Here is a 23,066-nt window from a genome sequence, read left to right on the forward strand (position 1 = left end):
AATAAACTGAGAAGAAGGAATCAGAGGAACCATCCTGTGCAATTAGACAAATGACAAGAAAACCTGCTTTAATGAAGTCAGACATTTTTATTTGTACTTTAATTAAAATGAACACTGCTTGACAGAGTTTGGTTTGTGTGAGTAAAGCTTGTGTTAAGTATGGCAGCTCACATTTTAATTAGAAAAAGAAGACGTAAAAAAGAATTTGAAATTGCTACTTAGTAAACATTACGCTTGCTAGCTTAACATCAAAATTTGATAGATTTGTGGCTTTATAAAATGTTTGTACTGTGTTTATTATTTGTTCTGTGTATCACTCAGCATAACTTTTGGTAAGAAACAAGTACTGCATAATTAAAATGGTAATCCATATTTATAATATATATTATATTACACCTCAAGAATTACAAAACGTACAGCTGGTACGAAAAAATAAAAACCTGTATAAATGTAGTAACAGCTTAAAAAGCTGTAGTGCGAATTAGCGATTGTGTGTATTTTTACATATAAGCAGTGTTTATATGTCAATATCAATTAATTGAATCAATTTGTGAGAGTATGTATATATTTTTTGTTAGACAAATGGTGAAAACTACTTTTTTTTAATTAAGCTGTGTTTAGAGAAGTACACTGCAAAAGAAATTAAACAATATGTCAGCTTGTAATTATGAGAATGATTTATATTTCTTTTATGCCACATATATTAAGGATAAATATTTTTTTACATGTTGGTACAGGCAGTCCCTGGGTTACATACGAGATAGGGACTGTAGGTTTGTTCTTAAGCTGAATTTGTATGCAAGTTGGAACAGGTACATTATTTTAATAAATGCTATTGTTGACCGACTGTAGCCAAGTGCTCTGCCAATGAATGATGGAGTTTCACCTCTCTCTGACCTTTTTATTATTTCTACTTTATTTTCCATGGTGATGGTTTTTCTCTTCTTTACAATATCACTAGCACTTTTATCAGATTTGTGTTTCAGAGACATTGTTGAAGGGTGAAGACAAAAGGTTAAGATGAGCTCTTCTGCCCAGCACTGTACACACTATCACAGCAGGAAGGCACCCCTGATCAGCACGTCTGGTGTACTGAGGAAAGACAACTTCCTGCTATGTATGTAACAGTACAAGCAGGCTTGCTATTGAGAATGAATGGGGGTGGCGAGGGGCGGTTCACCACCCGTCCACCACGCAGTCACCTCCACTTGCATACAGTATGCTGCCTGCAGCGTTTGCCCACCGAGAGCGAACACCCCCATTCAACGGGCAGCCACCCGAGGCACACTATACAATGCTGCTCCCCCGCAACCTCATTCACCCTCAATGGCCTCCGTTCAGCCACAACCGGGTCACCGCTTGCAGCATCACCAGCCGCCCACCAAGAACGAACAGGGCAGTCAGGAGCAGTAGCTGTGGCGGCATGGTAGGTGGCCAGCAAACCGCACCATCAAACCTCCGTCCTGCACACGAGCGGTAGCTGTGGCCCCGGCGACTAGGAACCCCAGGTCACTGCTTGCTGCGCACCCAGCCGCCCACTGAGAATGAATGGGGTGCAGCCCCCACCCCCATTCATCAACCGGAGCCACCTGAGGGACACTACACTGCGTGAGCAGCGAAATTGCCCCCCTCCAGCCACCACTTGCAGCGTCCCCAGGCCGAAGATGACGGAGCAGCAGTTACTGAGAAGCCTGTGTCGTGTCTCCCAGACAGACGAATGGGGCCACAGCTACTCCTTCATAAGTCTTATGTCAGATGTCCATAACTTGGGGACTACCTGTATTTTAAAAAGTATGTGTTTTAAAGGAATTTTACTTGTTTTAGTATTTTTACGGTCACTGAACCATAAGCCTACATAATTTCATTTTAATAAAAATAGAACAGGCACCACCTGTGGTCCATTGTTTAATTATAAAAATATCAAAGTTATTAAATAAAGAACATAAGGCTTCTATGTAACTGGTTATGGAGGACTTAGTGTTAAATGTTTTGCTGAAGGGATAAAGATGAAAAAAAAACAGAATTGTCCAGTTCAGTAAAATGAAACTGGTGTTTAATGTAGGCCCTAAAAACCTGATCAGAGCATCCTTACCTACTGATAAATTTTCATACTTTTTTTTTTTTTAAACTCATTCTAGTGCTACAATCTTTAATAAAGCTGTCTGAAGCACAGATTTGCTGTAGAAATGTCTGACTTTGGAAGGCAGATTTTAATTTTAAATGTTGCCTTTCCTACAGGTTTTATCATGAAGATATCTTCACCCTCCCTTTCATTAACATACTGCCTTGGTTGGGTTCCTCACCTCTGCAGATTGCAGTGGTCTATAATGTTTCTATTATGTTTCAAAACTCATTTATTACTAATGACTACTTGGATCTTTAAAAACTATCGACTGAAGTGTTTTGGCATTCCTTAAAAACAAAGACAGTAATAATGTTAGTTAACTAAACAGAAAAGGTAAGTATAAAAATAAAGACTTGCTGAACAATCAACATGGCATCATGCTCCACTTAAATCAAGGAAACTCTTTTACTCTGTTTACAGCTTTCCACTAATCTCCAAGGAAGTGGTCTGGATGCACTGCAGAAATTTTGGCAATGTTGTCCAAATGACCACTACAATGACACAAATGATTTCTCCAGACATTCATCAGCTGCTACTGCTGTTGGCCAAAAGTCTTTAAGTTCACATATACTAACAGTCTCAAAGACACATTTCTGTTTCTGGCAACAAATCACATTGAGGGTGAACCCATAGTAGTGTCACTGGATGCACTGTTATTATCAAACTCAAGTCCATTTCAACACTGTTTAAAGGTACAATAATGACCAAGTGGAATACAGTATAGTGATAAAGTCAAGCATGAAAACTTACTTTTGTGTGAGCGGGTCATGCGGTCAGCCTTTAAGCTGGAATCTTTTACCCTGATGTGGTACTCTAGAAGAAATGTCCTTTCATGGTCAAAAAAATCATCCACCTCCTAGGAAGGGAATGATAGAAGCCATATGAGTGCATCTTTGTGCACTTTCTCTTTTAGATTGTATAGACTGACTAAAGGCCAGATTATTTACATTCCAACTCTTAAAGTCAACACATTCTGAAGATAAATTCCTCACTTTGTACAATGTTGTGCATTTTTCTCTATTCCTAGTGTTACAGTTGGTTTCAGTAGATGCAGTCTTTCATTTCAAGATGAAGTATTCAAACTTTAATTTAATCCTTACTTATGTTTATTTGCAGAAAAACAGTTTATTCACTTAAAAGCTACATCTTATCTAAAATAAAACACACACATTTAAATATTACAAGTCTTATTTAATACAGTCATATGAAAAAGTTTGGGAACCCCTCTTAATTCTTTGGATTTTTGTTTATCATTGGCTGAGCTTTCAAAGTAGCAACTTCCTTTTAATATATGACATGCCTTATGGAAACAGTAGTATTTCAGCAGTGACATTAAGTTTATTGGATTAGCAGAAAATATGTAATATGCATCTTAACAAAATTAGACAGGTGCATAAATTTGGGCACCCCAACAGAGATATCACATAAATACTTAGTTGAGCCTCCTTTTGCAAATATAACAGCCTCTAGACGCCTCCTATAGCCTTTGATGAGTGTCTGGATTTTGCATGGAGGTATTTTTGACCATTCTTCCATACAAAATCTCTCCAGTTCAGTTAATTTTGATGGCTGCCGAGCATGGACAGCCTGCTTCAAATCATCCCATAGATTTTCAATGATATTCAAGTCAGGGGACTGTGACGGCCATTCCAGAACATTGTACTTCTCATGAATGCCTTTGTAGATTTCAAACTGTGTTTTGGGTCATTGTCTTGTTGGAATATCCAACCCCTGCGTAACTTCAACTTTGTGACTGATGCTTGAACATTATCTTGAAGAATTTGCTGATACTGGGTTGAATAAATCCGACCCTTGACTTTAACAAGGGCCCTAGTCCCTGAACTAGCCACACAGCCCCGCAGCATGATGGAACCTCCACCAAATTTGACAGTAGGTAGCAGGTGTTTTTCTTGGAATGCGGTGTTCTTCTTCCGCCATGCAAAGCGCTTTTTGTTATGACCAAATAACTCAATTTTTGTCTCATCAGTCCAAAGCACTTTGTTCCAAAATGAATCTGGCTTGTCTAAATGAACATTTGCATACAACAAGTTACTCTGTTTGTGGCGTGAGTGCAGAAAGGGCTTCTTTCTCATAACCCTGCCATACAGATGTTCTTTGTGCAAATTGCACTGAATTGTAGAACAATGTACAGATACACCATCTGCAGCAAGATGTTCTTGCAGGTCTTTGGTGGTGATCTGTGGGTTGTCTGTAACCATGCTCACAATCCTGCGCATATGCCGCTCTTGTATTTTTCTTGGCCTGCCAGACCTGGGTTTAACAGCAACTGTGCCTGTGGCCTTCCATTTCCTGATTCCATTCCTTACAGTTGAAATTGACAGTTTAAACCTCTGAGATAACTTTTTGTAGCCTTCCCCTAAACCATGATACTGAACAATCTTTGTTTTCAGATCTTTTGAGAGTTGCTTTGAGGATCACATGCTGTCACTCTTCAGAGGAGAGTCAAAGGGAAGCACAACTTGCAATTGACCACCTTAAATACCTTTATATCTCATGATTGGACACACTTGTCTATGAAGTTCAAGGCTTAACGAGCTAATCCAACTAATTTGGTGTTGCAAGTAATCAGTATTGAGCAGTTACATGCATTCAAATCAGCAAAATTACAAGGGTACCCAAATTTTTGCACAGCCAGTTTTTCACATTTGATTTAATTTCATACGACTAAATACTGCTTCATTAAAAATCTTTGTTCGGTAAATACCTCAGTACTCAGATGTTCCTAGGAAATGAAAGACATACCACTGTTATATTTTTTGTTGAAAGTAGAGTAAATTATTATGCAGGCTGAGAGGGGTTCCCAAACTTTTTCATATGACTGTAAACTAAAAAAAAACAAACAAAAAAAAAACCTCCCAATTTTTAAACTCTATTACAGAACGGGTGTTTGAGACATCAATAACATGGATGACTGATACTGATTCAGTAACTGGGGGAGATTACAGAAAGGAAGAATACAGGAATGAATCTTGCATCGGTCTTCACAGACGTCTCCTGGAATGGTTGAGAGAAAAAGCAGTTGAATGCTTGCTTTTATGGTTAAATTATATGCCTGTCCTTGCTTTGTTTTTACCCAGTGAATGAGTTTTTTGAACTGCCAGGGATATTGCCACAACAGAGAGGTTTCTACTTCATGCAGTGTTGACATTCTCATTTTCTATTACATTACATTATGAATTTTTCATAGATCTAGTCAGTACCCAGAGCTAACAAGCCAGTAAGGAATTCAAGCTGAAAATTAAAGAACAGCCATAGTTGGAGTACTGCTTGGTGTTAACTTGGAAAACAAAACATAAATTTAAATCTGGATGGTAGTGCACTGCAGTAATTTTATATTATAGGTATTTACGGTTGCTTGTCATGTGAACAGAGTAAAGTGAATTTCTTAATTGCATTTTAACATGGAACATATCTTAGTTTACTACAATGCCAATACTTTGTTAATATTTATGATATTTTATTATAATAATAAAAAGGGTAACTTTTAATGTAAGTTTTTGTAAGCCATGTATAATAATAAGCAACTCTAAATATACAGTGCATTTCTTTCATAAAAAAATATTGTGGGAATATTGCATCATGAAGCCTGAATTGCAGGTTAAGTGTATTGTTTCATGCCTAATAAATGGACAGATATGTGAAGCAATGCTCTAAAGTAAATTCAACATGTGGTAAATAGTAATCATGAATGTAAATTAATAAGAAAATAATTGAAGAAGATGGTCAGTGCTCTTTACAATATTGAACTTATCCTGTCAGGAAATCAGAGGGCTGAGGACAAGTAAAGCTTGATTAAAAAAACCTCCAAGATCAGGTTAAGGACTACAGTCAAAATTGTTTCTTTTTTGGGGCAGAATGTAAGGTTGTTATTTTAAGATTTTATTGTATTTTAATACACCTTACAGACCCTTATGGAATGCTCCTTGATCAAAACATGCATCCAATCATTAGGAGGGATATATTTCATACCAACTAAGCTGCAGCTATGAAAATAATTACATATAAATCAGACTTTTTAATCATTTTTATTTTCTTATACACAAAGTATAGGTAAAGTATTGGAATCCTTCAAAGATTCAATTTCGGGATTTTGATGAATGTTGACGTTTCAGACCTTCTCGAGTCCAAAAATACCATTTTTGGAATTATGTCTGTGTGTGTGTGTCTGTCTGTGTGTATGCAAACACGTTAACTTGAGTACACTTTCACTTAGGTCAACCAAATTTTGCATACAAGTATTGGGCTATTTCCGTTAACCGGAAGTGGTACCTTACCTTTTATTCATACAGCTGCAGAGTCCGATTTATTCAACTTTACTTTTATAATAATTGTTCAATATATTATTAATTTGATTTGATGTTAATAGTTCTTTAATGTAGATAATATAAAAATAAAATCATTGTTTTGTGATTTACTCCTCAAGTATCCATCCACATGTCTGAGTATACAAGAAGGTCTAGGGGAGACCACTCCTGATATTTTTAGGATATTGTAACATTTGCCATGGACTGTGCAACTAGTCATTTCTCATTTCTCTAACTATGAAGCTCTGACTCCCCTTCTATCTCTATAAAGATCAATAATAAACATGGTAGTGTCAGTTCACTGTATTTTCAAGGCAGCTGTACTTTTTTTTTTGCAGTCCTATTTCTTAAGATATACTCTGTATGCTGCAGTTTGCTAGAGATAAAGAAAAAAAGATAAGTTAACAAACTGGATTGAGCAGATATTTAAAACATAATGGAGGATGGAGTAAATGAACTGAAATAGGAAACCTTTAGTCCAGACATGCTGGTGATCAGGGCCTCATCGGCGCTTTTCACAATGTTCTTCAGGAACCCACCAAAAATTTCTTTTTTGTTTTTCCCTCGTACACTTAGCTAGGAGATAAAAATAAATTAATTAATTGGTTGATATAAGCAGACATATTGTATTCTGTCAGTTTGCATTAACTTCTGCATTACTGGAAGATTAATCACAGCTGCCTAGAATTCAGAGAAGCACTCCAGGTCCACTTACATCATGGGGGAAACTGATAAATAAGGTGTGGGTCCCGAGTACACATAACCAAGACCCAAAATATTGGTTTGATGGTGTGCCTGCTGAGTCTTAACAGTTTATTAATAAGTAAACATATACAGTATAGAGGTAGCTGAATTTTCAATATTCATCCCAACATCAATCTGTCCATCGACTATCTAAACTATTTAAACCCACTTAAGTGTGCTGGGGAGACAGAGCCTATTCTGGCAGCGTCAAAGATAAAACAAAAACAAGGCCCAAAAAGTGTACTAATCCACTGCAGGGCATACTTGTAAACACTCCTGCACATATTCAAACCAGTCAGTTTACATTCATAAATTAAGCTAACTTATGGGCATGAAGATGTATGGGAGAAAAATCCAAACAGACAAGAAACTGTAAAATTCATACACAAAGTGCCTGGTCCTATGATTCGAACTGTAGCAATAGGCCTTGTGTCTGTCCCATGAAAACCAATATGGCAAATCACCAAGGTTAACAAACAGTGAACCAGTCCCTCTGTAAAGTATTCACACCACCACCTTCTCCACATCCAACTGGGTGTATTCTGGGGACCTTTGATACTTTTGCAAGAAAATAAATAAGCTAATCCAAGTAATAACATTACAAATAAATGTAGTAAGTAAATGCAGACATCTGGAAAAATAGTACTTAATATTAGTACTTAGTAATAAATACTATTTATTATTAATAAGAAAGAGAACTTGCTGTAGTTTAAAATTAACGAAATTAAACCCAGCAGCTTATTCCCATACTGGACTGTCCCTTTATTATCATCTAAAACAGTGGTGCCCAACTCCAGTCCAGGACGGCTACAATGGCTTCAGGTTTTCATCCTAACCCTTTTCTTAATTAGTGATCTGTTTTTGCTGCTAATTAACTTCTTTTGAATTAATTTTAATTTTAGTTTACTTGTTTACCTTGATTTCTTCATCGTTCCTCTGAATTGCTTCATTTCTTTCCTTAAGTGGCACCCAACCAGAAATGAAATGTGAAGTGAGGGAGCCAACAAGGAGACCAACTGAGTCAGGGCCTCAAACTCCAACCAACTTCACTCCAACCAGTTTGCGTGATGAGGCGCTGAGTCTTATCGTTAATTAAACTTGTTCTTAAATTCCATGGCTTGTGGCTCCTCTTATTGTGCAACAGCAGACATTTGTGAAATTGTGGATTTTCTCTTTTCTAAGAGCAGATCAGCATTCCTGAGACCTTCACCTTTCTTTATTTTCAGATATTGTGTGATGGTCACAGTTTGCTGGTCCTGTTTTGGCTCATTTTGTATCTCATTATTGTTTGGCTGCTAATTGAGGAAAAGGAAACAAGGGTTCTGAGTCTTCAAGAGCGAGTCAATTACAATGAATTCAAAAGATGTTAATTAGCAGCAAAAACAGGTCACTAATTAAGAGAAGGGTTAGAATGAAAACCTGAAGCCACTGGGGCCCTCCAGGACTGGAGTTGGGCACCCCTGATCTAAAATAACAGAACATTCCGAACACTTCATAGTCTGGTATACGCTCTTTGAGACCACAGAAAGTGCTGCACTTTATAAAGCATAAGAGTTGTTCTGAAGATATCATCATATAGCCATGTTGGATAGCATACTTAATTAATTTATAAGTAAATATAATTGATATTATTTGTATTGTGGAAATCATTTATAAATGATTGCATGTGGAGATTTTATTATAACCACCTAACAACTTTAACATGAGTATGGCAGTCATTACTCTAGAGTACTCTTCATTCTTGGCCACAGACGACAATATAGCAAGTACTCAGCAGGACAACACTATAAGGTATAATGGGAGAAGATTAAGTACGTATGTAAGCAGAAAAAGTTTGTCTCTTTCCATTAACAAATGTCAAAATTTCAGATGCATTCCATGTATTGTATGGACCAATTCATAGCAGCTTTAAACAATCACATGAAAAAGGCTAAGAAAACATCAATCGCTCCAAAAAGAAACTTCACAAATGACCAAGAAACTTACATCCTGGTCATACTCCAAGAACACATAGAAGTTGTGGTCTCTGCGCAGGATGGGGTGCATTGCAAGCCTCTGAAGAAAAACCTCATGCATTGCCACTGTCTTCTTGAAGATGGCTAGGTATTCCCTGGATGAAAGAAAATATTTTTTTCTCAGGATTCGGATGTTTGATGAATTGAATCACTGTCACTGTGCTGTTTTTTGTCACAAGTTCCAGTGCAGCAAGGTTGACAGAGTATAAAATGACATCATCTACATAACAATCAAGAACAAGGTCATTACAATTACACACTGGTCTGACTAGAATTAGAAGGGGTTGATTTAAGTTTTATTGTGTTTTTCATTTTTCTTATAGACTAGCAAAACAAATTCCACAATAATGTAGGATTACTGGCCATAAAAGAAATATTCAACCACAACTTAATAAGCATCCAGTTTTTACGCTCCTTCATTGAAGAAGAAGGAAAAATTAATCACATACTGTAATGCAGCTGTGCCACTCAGCAATTTAAGTTATTATACCTTTTTGCATGGGTGGAGATTTTGTCGGGGTATTGCTAAAGAAGGAATCTATTACATATACTGTTTGGCTACTGTCTCCCCAGAATGGTTTTCAGAGACTAATGACTTACTCCATTTTTTAAACCCTATGGTGGTATATCATTTTTGTTTAACAACATCCTGGTAACATTTAAATTAATATATTTTGTCTCTTGGTTATTTCTGAGCACTAAATGGATTTTGGTCAGTTTTATCACTTTGCTATTACTCTTGGGTCCAAGTGTTTAAATTATATTTGATATCAACTTTCATAATCTTTTGTTAAAGTTTTTTTATTTATTTATTTTCTGTTTGGCCAATTTTGTCACCAATTGGGTAACATTAGGACATTTCCCGAGACATTTGTCTTGAACTTGTGGCTGTTAATCATAAGAGACTACTGTACATTCAACATTTAAAACAAATAATAGTTCTCTGTATACAGTAATCTCTCCTCCATCGCGGGGGTTGCGTTCCAGAGCCACCCGCGAAATAAGAAAATCCGCGAAGTAGAAACCATATGTTTATATGGTTATTTTTATATTGTCATGCTTGGGTCACAGATTTGCGCAGAAACACAGGAGGTTGTAGAGAGACAGGAACGTTATTCAAACACTGCAAACAAACATTTGTCTCTTTTTCAAAAGTTTAAACTGTGCTCCATGACAAGACAGAGATGACAGTTCTGTCTCACAATTAAAAGAATGCAAACATATCTTTCTCTTCAAAGGAGTGTGCGTCAGGAGCAGAGACTGTCATAAAGACAGAGAAAGCAAACAAATCAATAGGGCTGTTTGCTTTTAAGTATGCGAAGCACGCCGGTACAAAGCTGTTGAAGGCGGCAGCTCACACCCCCTCCGTCAGGAGCAGGGAGAGAGAGAGAGAGAGAGAGAGAGAGAGAGAGAGAGAGAGAGAGAGAGAGAGAGAGAGAGAGAGAGAGAGAGAGAGAAAAACAAACATGCAAAACCAATACGTGCCCTTCGAGCTTTTAAGTATGCGAAGCACTGTGCAGCATGTCGCTTCACTAAGCAGCTGCACAGAAGGTAGCACGTAAAGATAATCTTTCAGCATTTTTAGACGAGCATCCGTATCGTCTAGGTGTGCGAACAGCCCCCCTGCTCACACCCCCTACGTCAGGATCAGAGAAAGCGCAAGAGAGAGAAAGAGAAAAGTAAGTTGGGTAGCTTCTCAGCCATCTGCCAATAGCGTCCCTTGTATGAAATCAACTGGGCAAACCAACTGAGGAAGCATGTACCAGAAATTAAAAGACCCATTGTCCTCAGAAATCCGCGAACCAGCAAAAAATCCGCGATATATATTTAAATATGCTTACATATAAAATCCGTGATAGAGTGAAGCTGCGAAAGGCGAAGCGCGATATAGCGAGGGATCACTGTATCCATAATCCATATTACTAACCGAAGCTTGTAAACCGGATGGGCGCAGGGCTCACCGGATGTCCGGCATCCCTGGATGTACAGAATCCCCGAATCCCCAAAGGTCCATGCTGTGACACCGCGCGCGGCTCAAACCAAAGGTCCATGCTGTGCGAAAGGAGTCATGGCTCAAAAACAAAAGGATTCACAGGCTCAAACCAAAGGTCCATGCAGTGACAACGCGCTTAAGAAAGGAGTCACGGCTCAACCCCACAGTCAGACGCAGCGGCTTCCCAGAGTCAGTAGGTGGCCCCCAAACAACACAACCTGTTCAAGCAGTCGGTGTCAGCGAAGGCAACAGACTCACGTCTCCACAAAACGAAACCGCTTTAGTACAGAGAGATGCTGAAAGTAGACAAGAGTACAAGGAGATGAGGCGCAAAGTGAAGAGAGAGATGGCGAAGGCTAAAGAAAAGGTGTATGATGAATTATATGAGAGGTTGGACACTAAGAAGGCAGAAAAGAACTGATGGGCTAGACAGAGGGAGCGAGGTTGAAAAGATGTGCAGCATGCGTGCACGCCAGAGGGTACAGCCGCCTGAGCACGACCGCCCACACCACCGCATATACCACGTTCGTTTAGTAATGTAGCCCTCCATGCCTGGAGGACGCCGCTGTAGTACATATATGTTTATTGGATTAAATGAAACCTTAACCATGGCTACAACCTGTACACTCAACCTGTGGTACGGCGTGCACGCCAGAGTATGCAGCCGCCCGAGCGCGACCGCCCACACCACCGCATATAATACCACGTTCGTTTAGTAATGTAGCCCTCCATGCCCGGAACCGCCGCCGTGGCCACTTCAGCACGCGAATCCACCGCCGTCAGCAAACGACTTATCGCTGACGGCACGGCCATAGAAAAACAAACGCGCGACTGCATGGCTGAATTCAACAAACGAAGGCGCCTACAACTAAGTCACAGCTCCAAAAAGAAACCGCTTTAGTACAAATATGTTTATTTAATTAAATGAACTGTCCCAGGACGCACCCACCCTCCATGATATTTCATCCCTCCAAGTATCAGAAGGAACTGAAAGTGATTACCATTCTTGGATTTGCGATTCTTTCGAGAATCGGGGGCTTGCTGGTTTTTAAATATTATAATGTTTCCACTTATAATGTAGGCGCCCCAGCCCGGAGGAAATGAACGGACATTTTGAAACATGTTGGCAATAGAAAACACCTACATCTTCATACTTAAACTTCTTCATTATATTTTGGGCATTGTTATCTTCATTATTTATAGACTGACTGCAGCTGGAAAGTTAACCTTTAAGCTCCATTTATATTTAAGTGGGAATATAAGTCTGTCTGATCATCTATAAGATCATGCTTTTAAGATCAGCTTTTAAGTATTTTATGCCAGATTGTTTTAATTTTGTTATCTCTGTAAACACAGAAGCAAAAAAATAGTTTTACATATTAGTTGCACAGTTGGATGTTTCTTTTTACAAATATTGCTTATTTTGTAGTTATTCAAATTTAGATTCCATAAAGTATAGACCAACAACTCTAAAATGGCTCAAGTTGAGTAAATATGATTTGGGATGAAATGGTGTTTTGCCTTATGTCCCTGAGACTGAACAGCTGTTCAGAATGTGACCAGTGATATTTAGTACTGTCTCTCTCTTTCTTTTGTAAATAAAGAGAGTGTTGCTGTTACCATTACACCTGAAATTTTCTACTGCATCTTCCATTGTGCAGATATCTCCACATGCTGCAGAAACCTACAATCACTGCAGACAAGAAGCGGAATCCGGACCATCCTTACAGAGTGCAAAAGTGTTACCGTTACATTTCTGCTTCATTTAAAAACTCTTTAGTTTGTGTATTCAAAAGCTTGACTTCTTTTAATTAAATATCAGATCCTGTCATATCATTGCAATGACCCGTTACAAGCCTTCTTGACATCAACTTGAATTCTGAATCACACACTGCACCTGCAGTCACAGCTTTGTGTTGTCGTTTGTGTCTAGATCTTCCCAATGATGAAGCCTTTTCTCATGCATTTATTGACTCCTACTTCCAAAAAATCAACTGACAAGGTGAGAAATAAAGCAGCTGTTAGACTCAAACCAAACCAAGTTACCATATTTCAAATATGCTGCCCAAAATGTAGAACGTACTCTTGTAAATATAACTCAGCTGTTAAATTGTGGCACCACACAATATCTGAATTGCTGCTGCCAAGCTCTTCTCTCTTGTTCTCTGTAACTTTCCAAAATTGACTTTTCGGTTAGAGAAAGCTTTTCCCTATTTTCAAAAGATTCCTCTGACTACTACTGAATAAACTCTAGTTCTGGTCTTTCGCAAGTATCCCATTATGTATGTTGATGGTGCATTATTGTTTCTGCTTGTGCTTCAGTTACAATTTTAGTCTGTGCACAAGTCTATCAGTGTGTTACAGCTATGTTAGTGCTTAGTGTTCCTGCATATCTTTAAAGGTTCTACACAAATTAATGATTCACTGTTAGACCTGGCATGGCTTTTATAAACATGTTTTATCAGTCAAGGTCATAGTAATCACCTGATAATAAAATACATTCAGAATAAGTAATTCCTAACAGGAATACCCTCAAAGTGAAATTGGAATAACCAGATTGGTGGACTCAGTTAATTTTAGAGGATTATATGAATGGAATTAAATTAACACCGTACTCTTCTCTTTACCCTACTTATAGTCAGGCTTTTTGGTGCGTGTTCCTTAGATGGAGATAGCGTTGTGTCAGATATGTGCAGGATGTCAAGTTGGACTATTTTTTCCACTGTATCAATGCAGACTGGCATTATACAATTGATGGAGCCTAGTACAAGGGAAAGTGTTACACATGGCTCTGAATAAGGAACATTTCAAGTGCCTTTACATTGCATGTTTTTTTTTTTGTGCATAACTGCAAAAGCCTCAATTTTTGATTTTACTCAAAACCAGCAAATGCTAAAAAGGTACAAACTAGACATTATCTGTCGTGGCAAGGTTAAAAACATTAAAATTCAACTTATCATTGCCTGGGGTACTCAATGGTCCATTTACTAGGTGAAAGACTTACGCTTCAAGCTCCTGTTTCATTTTGGCAAACTCTTCTCTGGTCATGGAGCCATCGCCCTCACCCAACTTCTGCAGTTTCTCCCGAGATGCCTCAAAATCAGGCCTGGGTGGTGCCGGTGGAATCTATGAGAAAAAGAAAGAAGAAAATATTAAAGTAAAAGTAAATCTTGCCATGTGATTATACATACCGAGTGCACTATAGTTTTGCACTATACAACTGCAGTGTAGAGATACTTTTTGCTGTCATTTGCCTATTACTGTAGATTGTTTTTCTATTTTTTGCCATGGTCCACAAGGCTGAAGACAAAATTTTGGTGAATTTGATCTACTAATACAACCTACAAAAGAACCTGATTATTCTATGATGGATTAAAATATGGCTGGCACAGTGGCCTAGTGTGTAGAATGGCTGCTCCACTGCCTTATATCGTATGTTTGCCTGAAATATTTTAGAACACAGATAGCATGAACTCTTCATGGATTTTCACCACAGTGCAGTGAGAAGTTAAAGTGACCAACTAATCTAGTAACATATGTGCAACTCTGGGAATTTGAAGGAAAAATGACAAAAGAGGAAAAAATTATGATATTTCACACTGACTGAACAAGAGCAGTTTTTAAAGGATTAATAAAACAAAAATGAATGCTATTTTTCTGAGATTTTTCAGGTAAGGAAGACAGTTTTGAGCTAATGTAGGTATTTCAGGTAAGGAAAACAAACTTTTTTGAGATAAGGTAGTTATACTCATTAATCACGGCAGCAGAGAGTGGTGATGTGTTGCTTGCTGATTAACACACGCAAGTAAAAATTTCACCATCCTATGTACATGTGACAATAATCTCCCCGTAAAATTAGGGAAACATTCAAGCATAGGTTTTGTCCTGCCATGAATCTAACAAGGAATAATGTGGTGCAGACAATGAGAACTAGTGAGAGAGTCTTTTGAAATTTCAGAAAATTGTGTGTGTGTGGAATAGCCTGTTAGATTTGTTATACATGGTCACAGTAGCTACAGAACATTGGCTCAATTCCCAACCCAGCACTGTCTAAACAAGATCTGCACGTTCATTCCAATGTTCAAGTTCACATTGGGCAAGTATAAACTAACCCAATATGAGAGATGGTACCACTTCCTGTGCATTTAATTTGGAAGCCCAAAATGGATGGAAGCTTGTGTCTGATCGCTTTTCAAATAGAATGAACTATCTGCCTTGTGGCTATTACAGGTGACATCCTTCCTGAAGAATAATATACATGATGAGTAGTGAGCCAGTGTTATGTTTATAGATCAAGCACAATGGACAATCTATAAGCCAAGTTAATGCAGTAAAGCTGTAAAATGTGGGGTGGAGTTTAAAGTTTACATGGGTGGGAAAAAGAAATACTGGCAAAAGTCTTATGGATCAATTTTTTTCTGACTCCAGAGCATTATTTATTAGAAACCAGCTGCTAGCAGTTCATTAAAATTGCCTTAAACTTTGTACTACTAAGTAGGAGGACTCCCAGGCCCACTTTAGCAAAGACAGCTTTGAATATCTAGCAACTTCAATCCTCAGCAGAAGTTTGCTTGCTCAAATCTACACAATTCCTGTAGGATAAGAGTGGGTAGTTGGATAGATAGCCTTTTAGTTCCAGAGATGCACCAACTTGGTTTCCAACTACACACCCAAGCCATGTCTACTCTTTTCAAGTTTTTGGTATCCAAATATCTGCCATCCATGTATGTTCTGACTTGTACAAGGACTTACAATGATGCCGGCGTAATCCTCATTCTCCAAGTATGTGTCATGGAGCCAAATGAATTCCTCATGCTGCCTAACCACTGAGAACTCTGTCTTCTTGAAGTGAGCAAGGTTTGTCTAAAAGATGAAAGAAAAATATGCTTGATGTTAATGTCAATCAACAGAACACAGGTAAGTTTCAAAAAATGCCAGAAACCCAGAACAAACATGCTCTGGTTTGTAGTGGAATCACAAACTATAACATTACATTCCTGTGAAATAACTATTAACATCCCCCAAGACAAATATTAAGAAGCTCCGACCCCCAAGACTCTAAATTGGAATAAATTTCATAATGAATGGAAGGATAAATTTTATTATGGAATGCTTTTAAAAATGGAAAAAAAATGCTAAAAGTTAGAAAACGATCGAGTAGTGCAATTGTATAATTCATCTCCATTTTCTGTCTGTCAGGAATTCTTCTCCAAGAAAATCCAATTGTCATTTGCTTTTTATCCATCCATCCATCCATCCATCCGTCCATCCATCCATGTACTGAGTTCACTTACTCCAGAATTAGGTTTATTAGGGTCATAGAAGAATTGGGTACAAGTTTGTAAATAACCTTAGATTGTGTGCCAGACCATCACAGGATTTATTCATGAACACAAGCATACTCATAGCCTAAGTGCCTACGCTATCAGAATTTTTGGAGTTACCATTTGTGGCATCACACCTTCCTACTTTGGAAAGACAAAATTTTACATAAAATATTCCATAGTCTGAAGAATTAGAAAAATGAAAATGCAAATCAGTGCTAGCATTTTCTATAAAACATATCACACAAATATCAAGATTAATTACATTTCAAATTATATCAGGCAGAGTAATGATTATGAAGCTGGAAATTGGAGGTGTGATGATGAATGTTGTTAGTGCATATGCACCACAAGTTGGGTGTGCAATGGGTGAGAGAAAAGATTTTTGGAGTGAGTTGGATGAAGTGATGAACAGTGTACCCAAGGGACAGAAAGTGGTGATTGAAGCGGATTTCAATTGGCATGTTGGTGAAGGGAACAGTGGAGACGAGGAGGTGATGGGTAGGTATGGTGTCAAGGAGAGGAATGAAGAAGGTCAGAGGATAGTGGATTTTGCCAAAAGGATGGACATGGCTGTGGTGAATAAGTATTTTAAGAAGAGGGAGGAACATAGGGTTACATACAAGAGTGGAGGAATATGCACACAGGTAGATTACATCCTTTGCAGAAGTGTTGATCTGAAGGAGACTGAAGACTGCAAAGTGGTGGCAGGGGAAAGTGTAGTTAAGCAGCATAGGATGGTGGTCTGTAGGATGACGGTGGAGATCAAGATGAGGAAGAGAGTGATGAAAGAGCCAAGGATCAAATGGTGGAAGTTGAAAAAGGAAGACTGCAAGGTTGACTTTAGGGAGGAGGTGAGACAGGCACTGGGTGGCAGTGAAGAGTTACCAGACAGCTGGGAAACTACAGCAGATGTAGTAAGGGTGACAGCAAGAAGGGTGCTTGGCGTGACATCTGGAAAGAGGAAGGAGGAAAAGGAAACCTGGTGGTGGAATGAGGAAACACAGGAGAATACAGAGGAAGAGGATGGGAAAGAAGAAGTGGGATAGTCAGAGAGATGCAGAAAGTAGACAAGAGTACAAGGAGATAAGGCGCAAGGTGAAGAGAGGTGGCAAAGGCTAAAGAAAAAGCATATGATGAGTTGTATAAGAGGTTGGACACAAAAGAGGGAGAAAAGGACCTGTACCGATTGGCTAGACAGAGGGACAAAGCTGGGAAAGATGTGGAGCAGGTTAGGGTGATAAAGAATAAAGATGGAAATGTACTCACAAGCAAGGAGAGTGTGTTCAGCTGATGGAAAGAGTACTTTGAGAGGCTGATGAATGAAGAGAACGAGAGAGAGAAGAGGATGGATGATGTGGAGATAGTGAATCAGAAAGTGCAACGGATTAGCAAGGAGGAAGTAAGGACAGCTATGAAGAGGATGAAAAATGGAAAGGTCGTTGGTCCAGATGACATACCTATGGAAGCATGGAGGTGTTTAGGAGAGATGGCAGTGGAGTTTTTAACCAGATTGTTTAATGGAATCTTGGAAAGTGAGAGGATGCCTGAGGAGTGGAGAAGAAGTGTACTGGTGCCGATATTTAAGAATAAGGGGGATGTGCAGGACTGCAGTAACTACAGGGGAATAAAACTGATGAGCCACAGCATGAAGTTATGGGCAAAAGTACCGGAAGCTATGTTAAGAAGTGAGGTGATGATTAGTGAGCAGCAGTACGGTTTCAAGCCAAGAAAGAGTACCACAGATGCAATGTTTGTTCTGAGGATGTTGATGGAGAAGTTTAGAGAAGGCCACAAAGAGTTGCATTGCGTCTTTGTGGACCTGGAGAAAGCATATGACAGGGTGCCTCGAGAGGAGCTGTGGTATTGTATGAGGAAGTCGGGAGTGGCAGAGAAGTACGTAAGAGTTGTACAGGATATGTACGAGGGAAATGTGACAGTGGTAAGGTCTGCGGTAAGAGTGACGGATGCATTCAAGTTGGAGGTGGGATTACATCAGGGATCGGCTCTGATCCCTTTCTTATTTGCAATGGTGATGGACAGGTTGACAGACGAGATTAGACAGGAGTCCCCGTGGACTATGATGTTTGCTGATGACATTATGATCTGTAGTAATTGTAGGGAGGAGGTTGAGGAGACCCTGGAGAGGTGGAGATATGCTCTAGAGAGGAGAGGAATGAAGGTCAGTAGGAACAAGACAGAATAAATGTGTGTAAATGAGAGGGAGGTCAGTGGAATGGTGAGGATACAGGGAATAGAGTTGGCGAAGGTGGAGGAGTTTAAATACTTGGGATCAACAGTACAGAGTAATGGGGATTGTGAAAGAGAGGTGAAAAAGAGAGTGCAGGCAGGGTGGAGAAGAGTGTCAGGAGTAATTTGTGACAGATGGGTATCAGCAAGAGTGAAAGGGAAGGTCTACGGGACGGTAGTGAGACCAGCTATGTTATATGGGTTGGAGATGGTGGCACTGACCAGAAAGCAGGAGACAGCATATTTAACTCTGTTACCTTCAGCTCTAAGATTTGCACTGGGTGTGACGAGGATGGATAGGATTAGAAATGAGTACATTAGAGGGTCAGCTCAAGTTGGACGGTTGGGAGACAAAGTCAGAGAGGCAAGATTGCATTGGTTTGGACATGTGCAGAGCTGCCCATGGATAGAGCTGCCAGGGAAGAGGAAAAGAGGAAGGCCTAAGCAAAGGTTTATGGATGTGGTGAGAGAGGACATGCAGGTGATGGGTGTAACAGAACAAGATGCAGAGGACAGAAAGATATGGAAGAAGATGATCAGCTCTGGCAAACCCTAACAGGAGCAGCCGAAAGTAGAAGAAGAAGAGTTATTATTATACTGCACCGTGGCAGCACTATTTAAATAAGAATGTATTCAGCAGGTCAGATTTTATTAAGAGAAAAAGGTTGAAACCAGCAAGATATTAACCTAATCAAAAAGCCTACGGTGTATAAACAAACTCATAATTTAAAGAACATAGCAGAAGAGCCAAAAACCTATATAGTTTTGCTGTCAAAACATAAAACAACTACCATAGTGAATTAACAAAAGAATTTATTCAAATCAAATAAAAAACACTAATGAGAATGCCAATTCTTTTTTTGTTGTATCCGCAAATCTGAACAACCAAGAAGTTTACAACAATGACCTTTATATGTTCCAACTGATAATGCGGTTGCTGCACACTTCCAGTTGACCTTACCTAGTATGAACATAGCAACTGTCAGGAAGGTCCCAAAATGGCATCACCCAAAAATAAACAACATGATGCTGTGGGAGAATGCAGTTCATTGTAAACATTGTTAAAAATGCATGGACACAAAAAATATGCTTAGATTAACTATTGGATTCAATGGGCTGCAAAACTTCCAAAATAATAATTAAAATATTTTAGAGACTAAGGAATAGGTGAAATTTTAAAAAACAAAAACAAAAGCTAGACCATAAATACATACATATTGTTTCAGAGATCACAAATAATGAAATAATCATTTAGTAAAAACCAGACCCATCTTTAAACTGGATTAACATCTTAGAATTTGATGCACAAGTACTTTAACTGTAATTTTTGTGCCAACTCTTATTTTCAATATCACAAATATATTTAAAAAATCTAATTAGATATACTAGTAATATAACTTTGACTACTGAATATGATGAAATATTCCCATTTTATTTCTATATAGCGGTCTCCTTAGGAGTAGATACTAATAACAAATGGAACATGCTGGCTTCTTCCAGCTCTTGAAGTACCTGGATAGTGAAATGGCAGTCAAACTTAACCTCTAGCTCCAGCTCTGCAATCAGGTCGATGGTACCCCACGCCAAGCTCTTGGCCAACATTCTACTTGTATTAAGAAGAAACAAAAAAAAGGAAATAGTGGATGGAACACAGATTAAGGAAGCATGATGGGCACCACTAATCTATACCACTGCTCTGAAGTGAAGTGGTACGTTACTTTGGCCCTAGACAAGGTCTGTGGGGGGAATATGTAGCAGTATCAGATGGTTAGTTATCATTAGTTTGTGCTCCTTATTATAATTATATAAATTTGTAATTATATAGTTCTGTCCTGATTTTGAAATACACACAGGCATGCTATGCCTTTAAGAAGAGGGACAGCTGAGAAAGTACTATTTTACATACATACATACACACACACACACACATAGTGCAATGTTGACTCACTTACTTGCCAACAAAAACAGTACTTACTCTTTAGGTAAAAAGCTGAAAGTTGGCAGGGTGGTACATCTAGGCCATTAGGTATCCATTAAGAAAGGACATTTCAATATATTAATATTTAGGTGTAGACCCCCTACAATAGAACAACTAAATACCCCAAAATCACAAAAATGCTTTGACTGACTTGATTGAAATTTGGTGAAGCTACAGAAAAAAAAAAAAAAAGACAATTAGCCGCCATTTTTTTTTCTTGATATTTGTCAATAATAAAGCTGCAGCAAGTGGAGTATTTTTAGGTACTATGTCTTGTTTTGCTTTAGCTTTGATCATGTGCAGAAATGGGGCATACAGTTCATGCAAACAGTGCCATTGAGCAAGCTGAGGCTATAATTGCTCAGGGAAAAAGGGCAGTTGCCCTGCACAGGAAAAGGAGACAGTGTGGGAAGCTGCGTGGGAAATGAGACGTGAAGTGAACAAAGAACAGCTAGTCCAAACTCAAAGAAGATCTGGTCAGCAAGTACATGCAGTATTGTTGAGATCTAAGGTCTCCCCCTAGGAGGTTAGACCCCTATGTGCCACTACTCTCCGGTTTGCAAAGCAGAAGCAGGGGACTGGCAGTATGGCATACCAGCCCACTGCAAGCTCTGGGTAAGACACAAGCCAGGTGCGGTGGCATATCTTGGGCAGTTTAAACGCTAAACTCTAAAGGGGTATCCCACAGAGAGAGCGTAGAGGAGGTGGACATTGTACATAGTTCAAGATGCTTTTTCTTATCACCTATTCTTATTTGTACAGTCCTTAAAAAATATCTGCAAATGATGGATACCCAAACTGAAGTGTTACCCATCAGTTTTTACTATTAATGAATTATCAAGGTTGTAAAGCCAACACATAAGGCTGACTGAAGAGTACAGCCCTGAAATTGTGCAAAGTCTTAAGCACTGGGGATGTGAAAAGAAATTCACACCTATGCTTATACTTAACTCCAGGATTTGTATTTCTCTGTGCTTGTCCATGCACATTTTTAAGACGTTTATAAAACATAAAATAATCTTTCAATGCTATATATGGAGAAAAATGTTTTGTTTTAAATGCTCTCAAAAGAAGATAACAAAAGCAAGTTTTCACTGAAAAATATCAAAAGTTGAACCCTCAGTTTTTTTTGTAACATTTAATTTGCCATGATCCCCATTTCCATGAAAGATGACATTAATCAGTGGAGGCTGGTTTGCGAACATACAGTGAATTGTGTGGGACACAGATCAAGTCCAACTCTCGAAGTTAAAACAAAGTAAAAAATTATGAATGGAACTTGTGTCATGCAGACACAAAATGGTACTACATTTTTGGGGTTTGGCTAAGAAAGCCTGCTTGGATATATAGAATGAGAAAATAAAGGATATTCTTAACAAATAAGCACTTCCTTCTCCAGGATGTCTGAAAAGCCCAGCACGCCTGCCTGCCTAGATCTCAACTTTTCCTGCTATAAAGACAGACTAAGAGGGAAAAAAAAGTGATTGATCCTTTGAGCAACAGGGATCACAACATAGTCAGGCAGGAAAATGTATCAGAAAATACATGGCAACATACTAAAACAAACACTTTTGATGTGTTTAAAGCAGCCTTCTTCAGTAAAAGAAAATACTTGAAAACAAAAGCCATCCATCCATTAATGAATCCACTTAATTCAGTTATTTGTCACAGGAACTGAAACTAACACAGGAACTAACCCTGCACAGTCCCTTGCAGGACGCACCCATGTGTACAAACACTCTTCCTGCTACAAGGCCAGTTTAAGGTCACCATGACTTTGAAATGAAAAAGAAAATATGAGTACCTATAAATAATGGATGATGACACTTTAAAGACATTCTGACTGAGGTTCAAAATAAAGGTATTTCAAAAATAAATCCATATATAATGAAAACAAAAAATAAATAATCTAAATGTATGCATATACAGTATATCTCAATAGATCATTCTACAGAAAAATTTAGAGTTCAAAAATTTTCCACAAGAAGCCATACCATACACCATAGATAGGAATCAGAAAAGCATCTAAAAGAAAGAAACTGCAAAATAATGGCAATAGAGGCTGAGACAAACAGCAAATATTTTTCCCAGTACCAGTTCAGAGTGATAGCTACCCTGATCCTGCATTTTTGGACATAGACTTTGTAGGGTACCTTACTGAATCGTGTAGGACCTGACAGAAAGTTAAGTAGTTGACAGCCCTTCCATATAACTTATCACAGTAGCATGGCAGAAAAGACCAGTTCTTCATTGCCCACAATTCACCCTTAGCATTGTCGTAGTTATTCATTTCTTAATTTTTTTAAAGTAAT

At 38.5% G+C, this 23,066-nt stretch overlaps 1 protein-coding gene and 1 long non-coding RNA gene across 2 annotated transcripts in view; one reads left to right on the plus strand and one right to left on the minus strand.

Annotated features, from left to right (window-relative positions):
• LOC127529374 (uncharacterized) overlaps positions 1-23,066 on the plus strand; it is a 262,990-nt gene that overhangs the window by 226,064 nt on the left and 13,860 nt on the right. The window lies entirely within an intron of this gene.
• LOC114652439 (sorting nexin-32-like) overlaps positions 1-23,066 on the minus strand; it is a 77,861-nt gene that overhangs the window by 27,926 nt on the left and 26,869 nt on the right. Inside the window, exons 3-7 of the mRNA XM_028802823.2 lie at positions 15,955-16,065; positions 14,207-14,328; positions 9,181-9,304; positions 6,922-7,026; positions 2,876-2,981 (exon numbers count right to left, since the gene is read on the minus strand). Coding sequence (XP_028658656.1) covers positions 2,876-2,981; positions 6,922-7,026; positions 9,181-9,304; positions 14,207-14,328; positions 15,955-16,065 — 568 coding nt within the window. The remainder of the gene's footprint in view (positions 1-2,875; positions 2,982-6,921; positions 7,027-9,180; positions 9,305-14,206; positions 14,329-15,954; positions 16,066-23,066) is intronic.

This window comes from Erpetoichthys calabaricus, chromosome 1 (genome assembly GCF_900747795.2).
Source record: "Erpetoichthys calabaricus chromosome 1, fErpCal1.3, whole genome shotgun sequence".
Classification (NCBI taxonomy): Eukaryota; Metazoa; Chordata; class Cladistia; order Polypteriformes; family Polypteridae; genus Erpetoichthys; species Erpetoichthys calabaricus.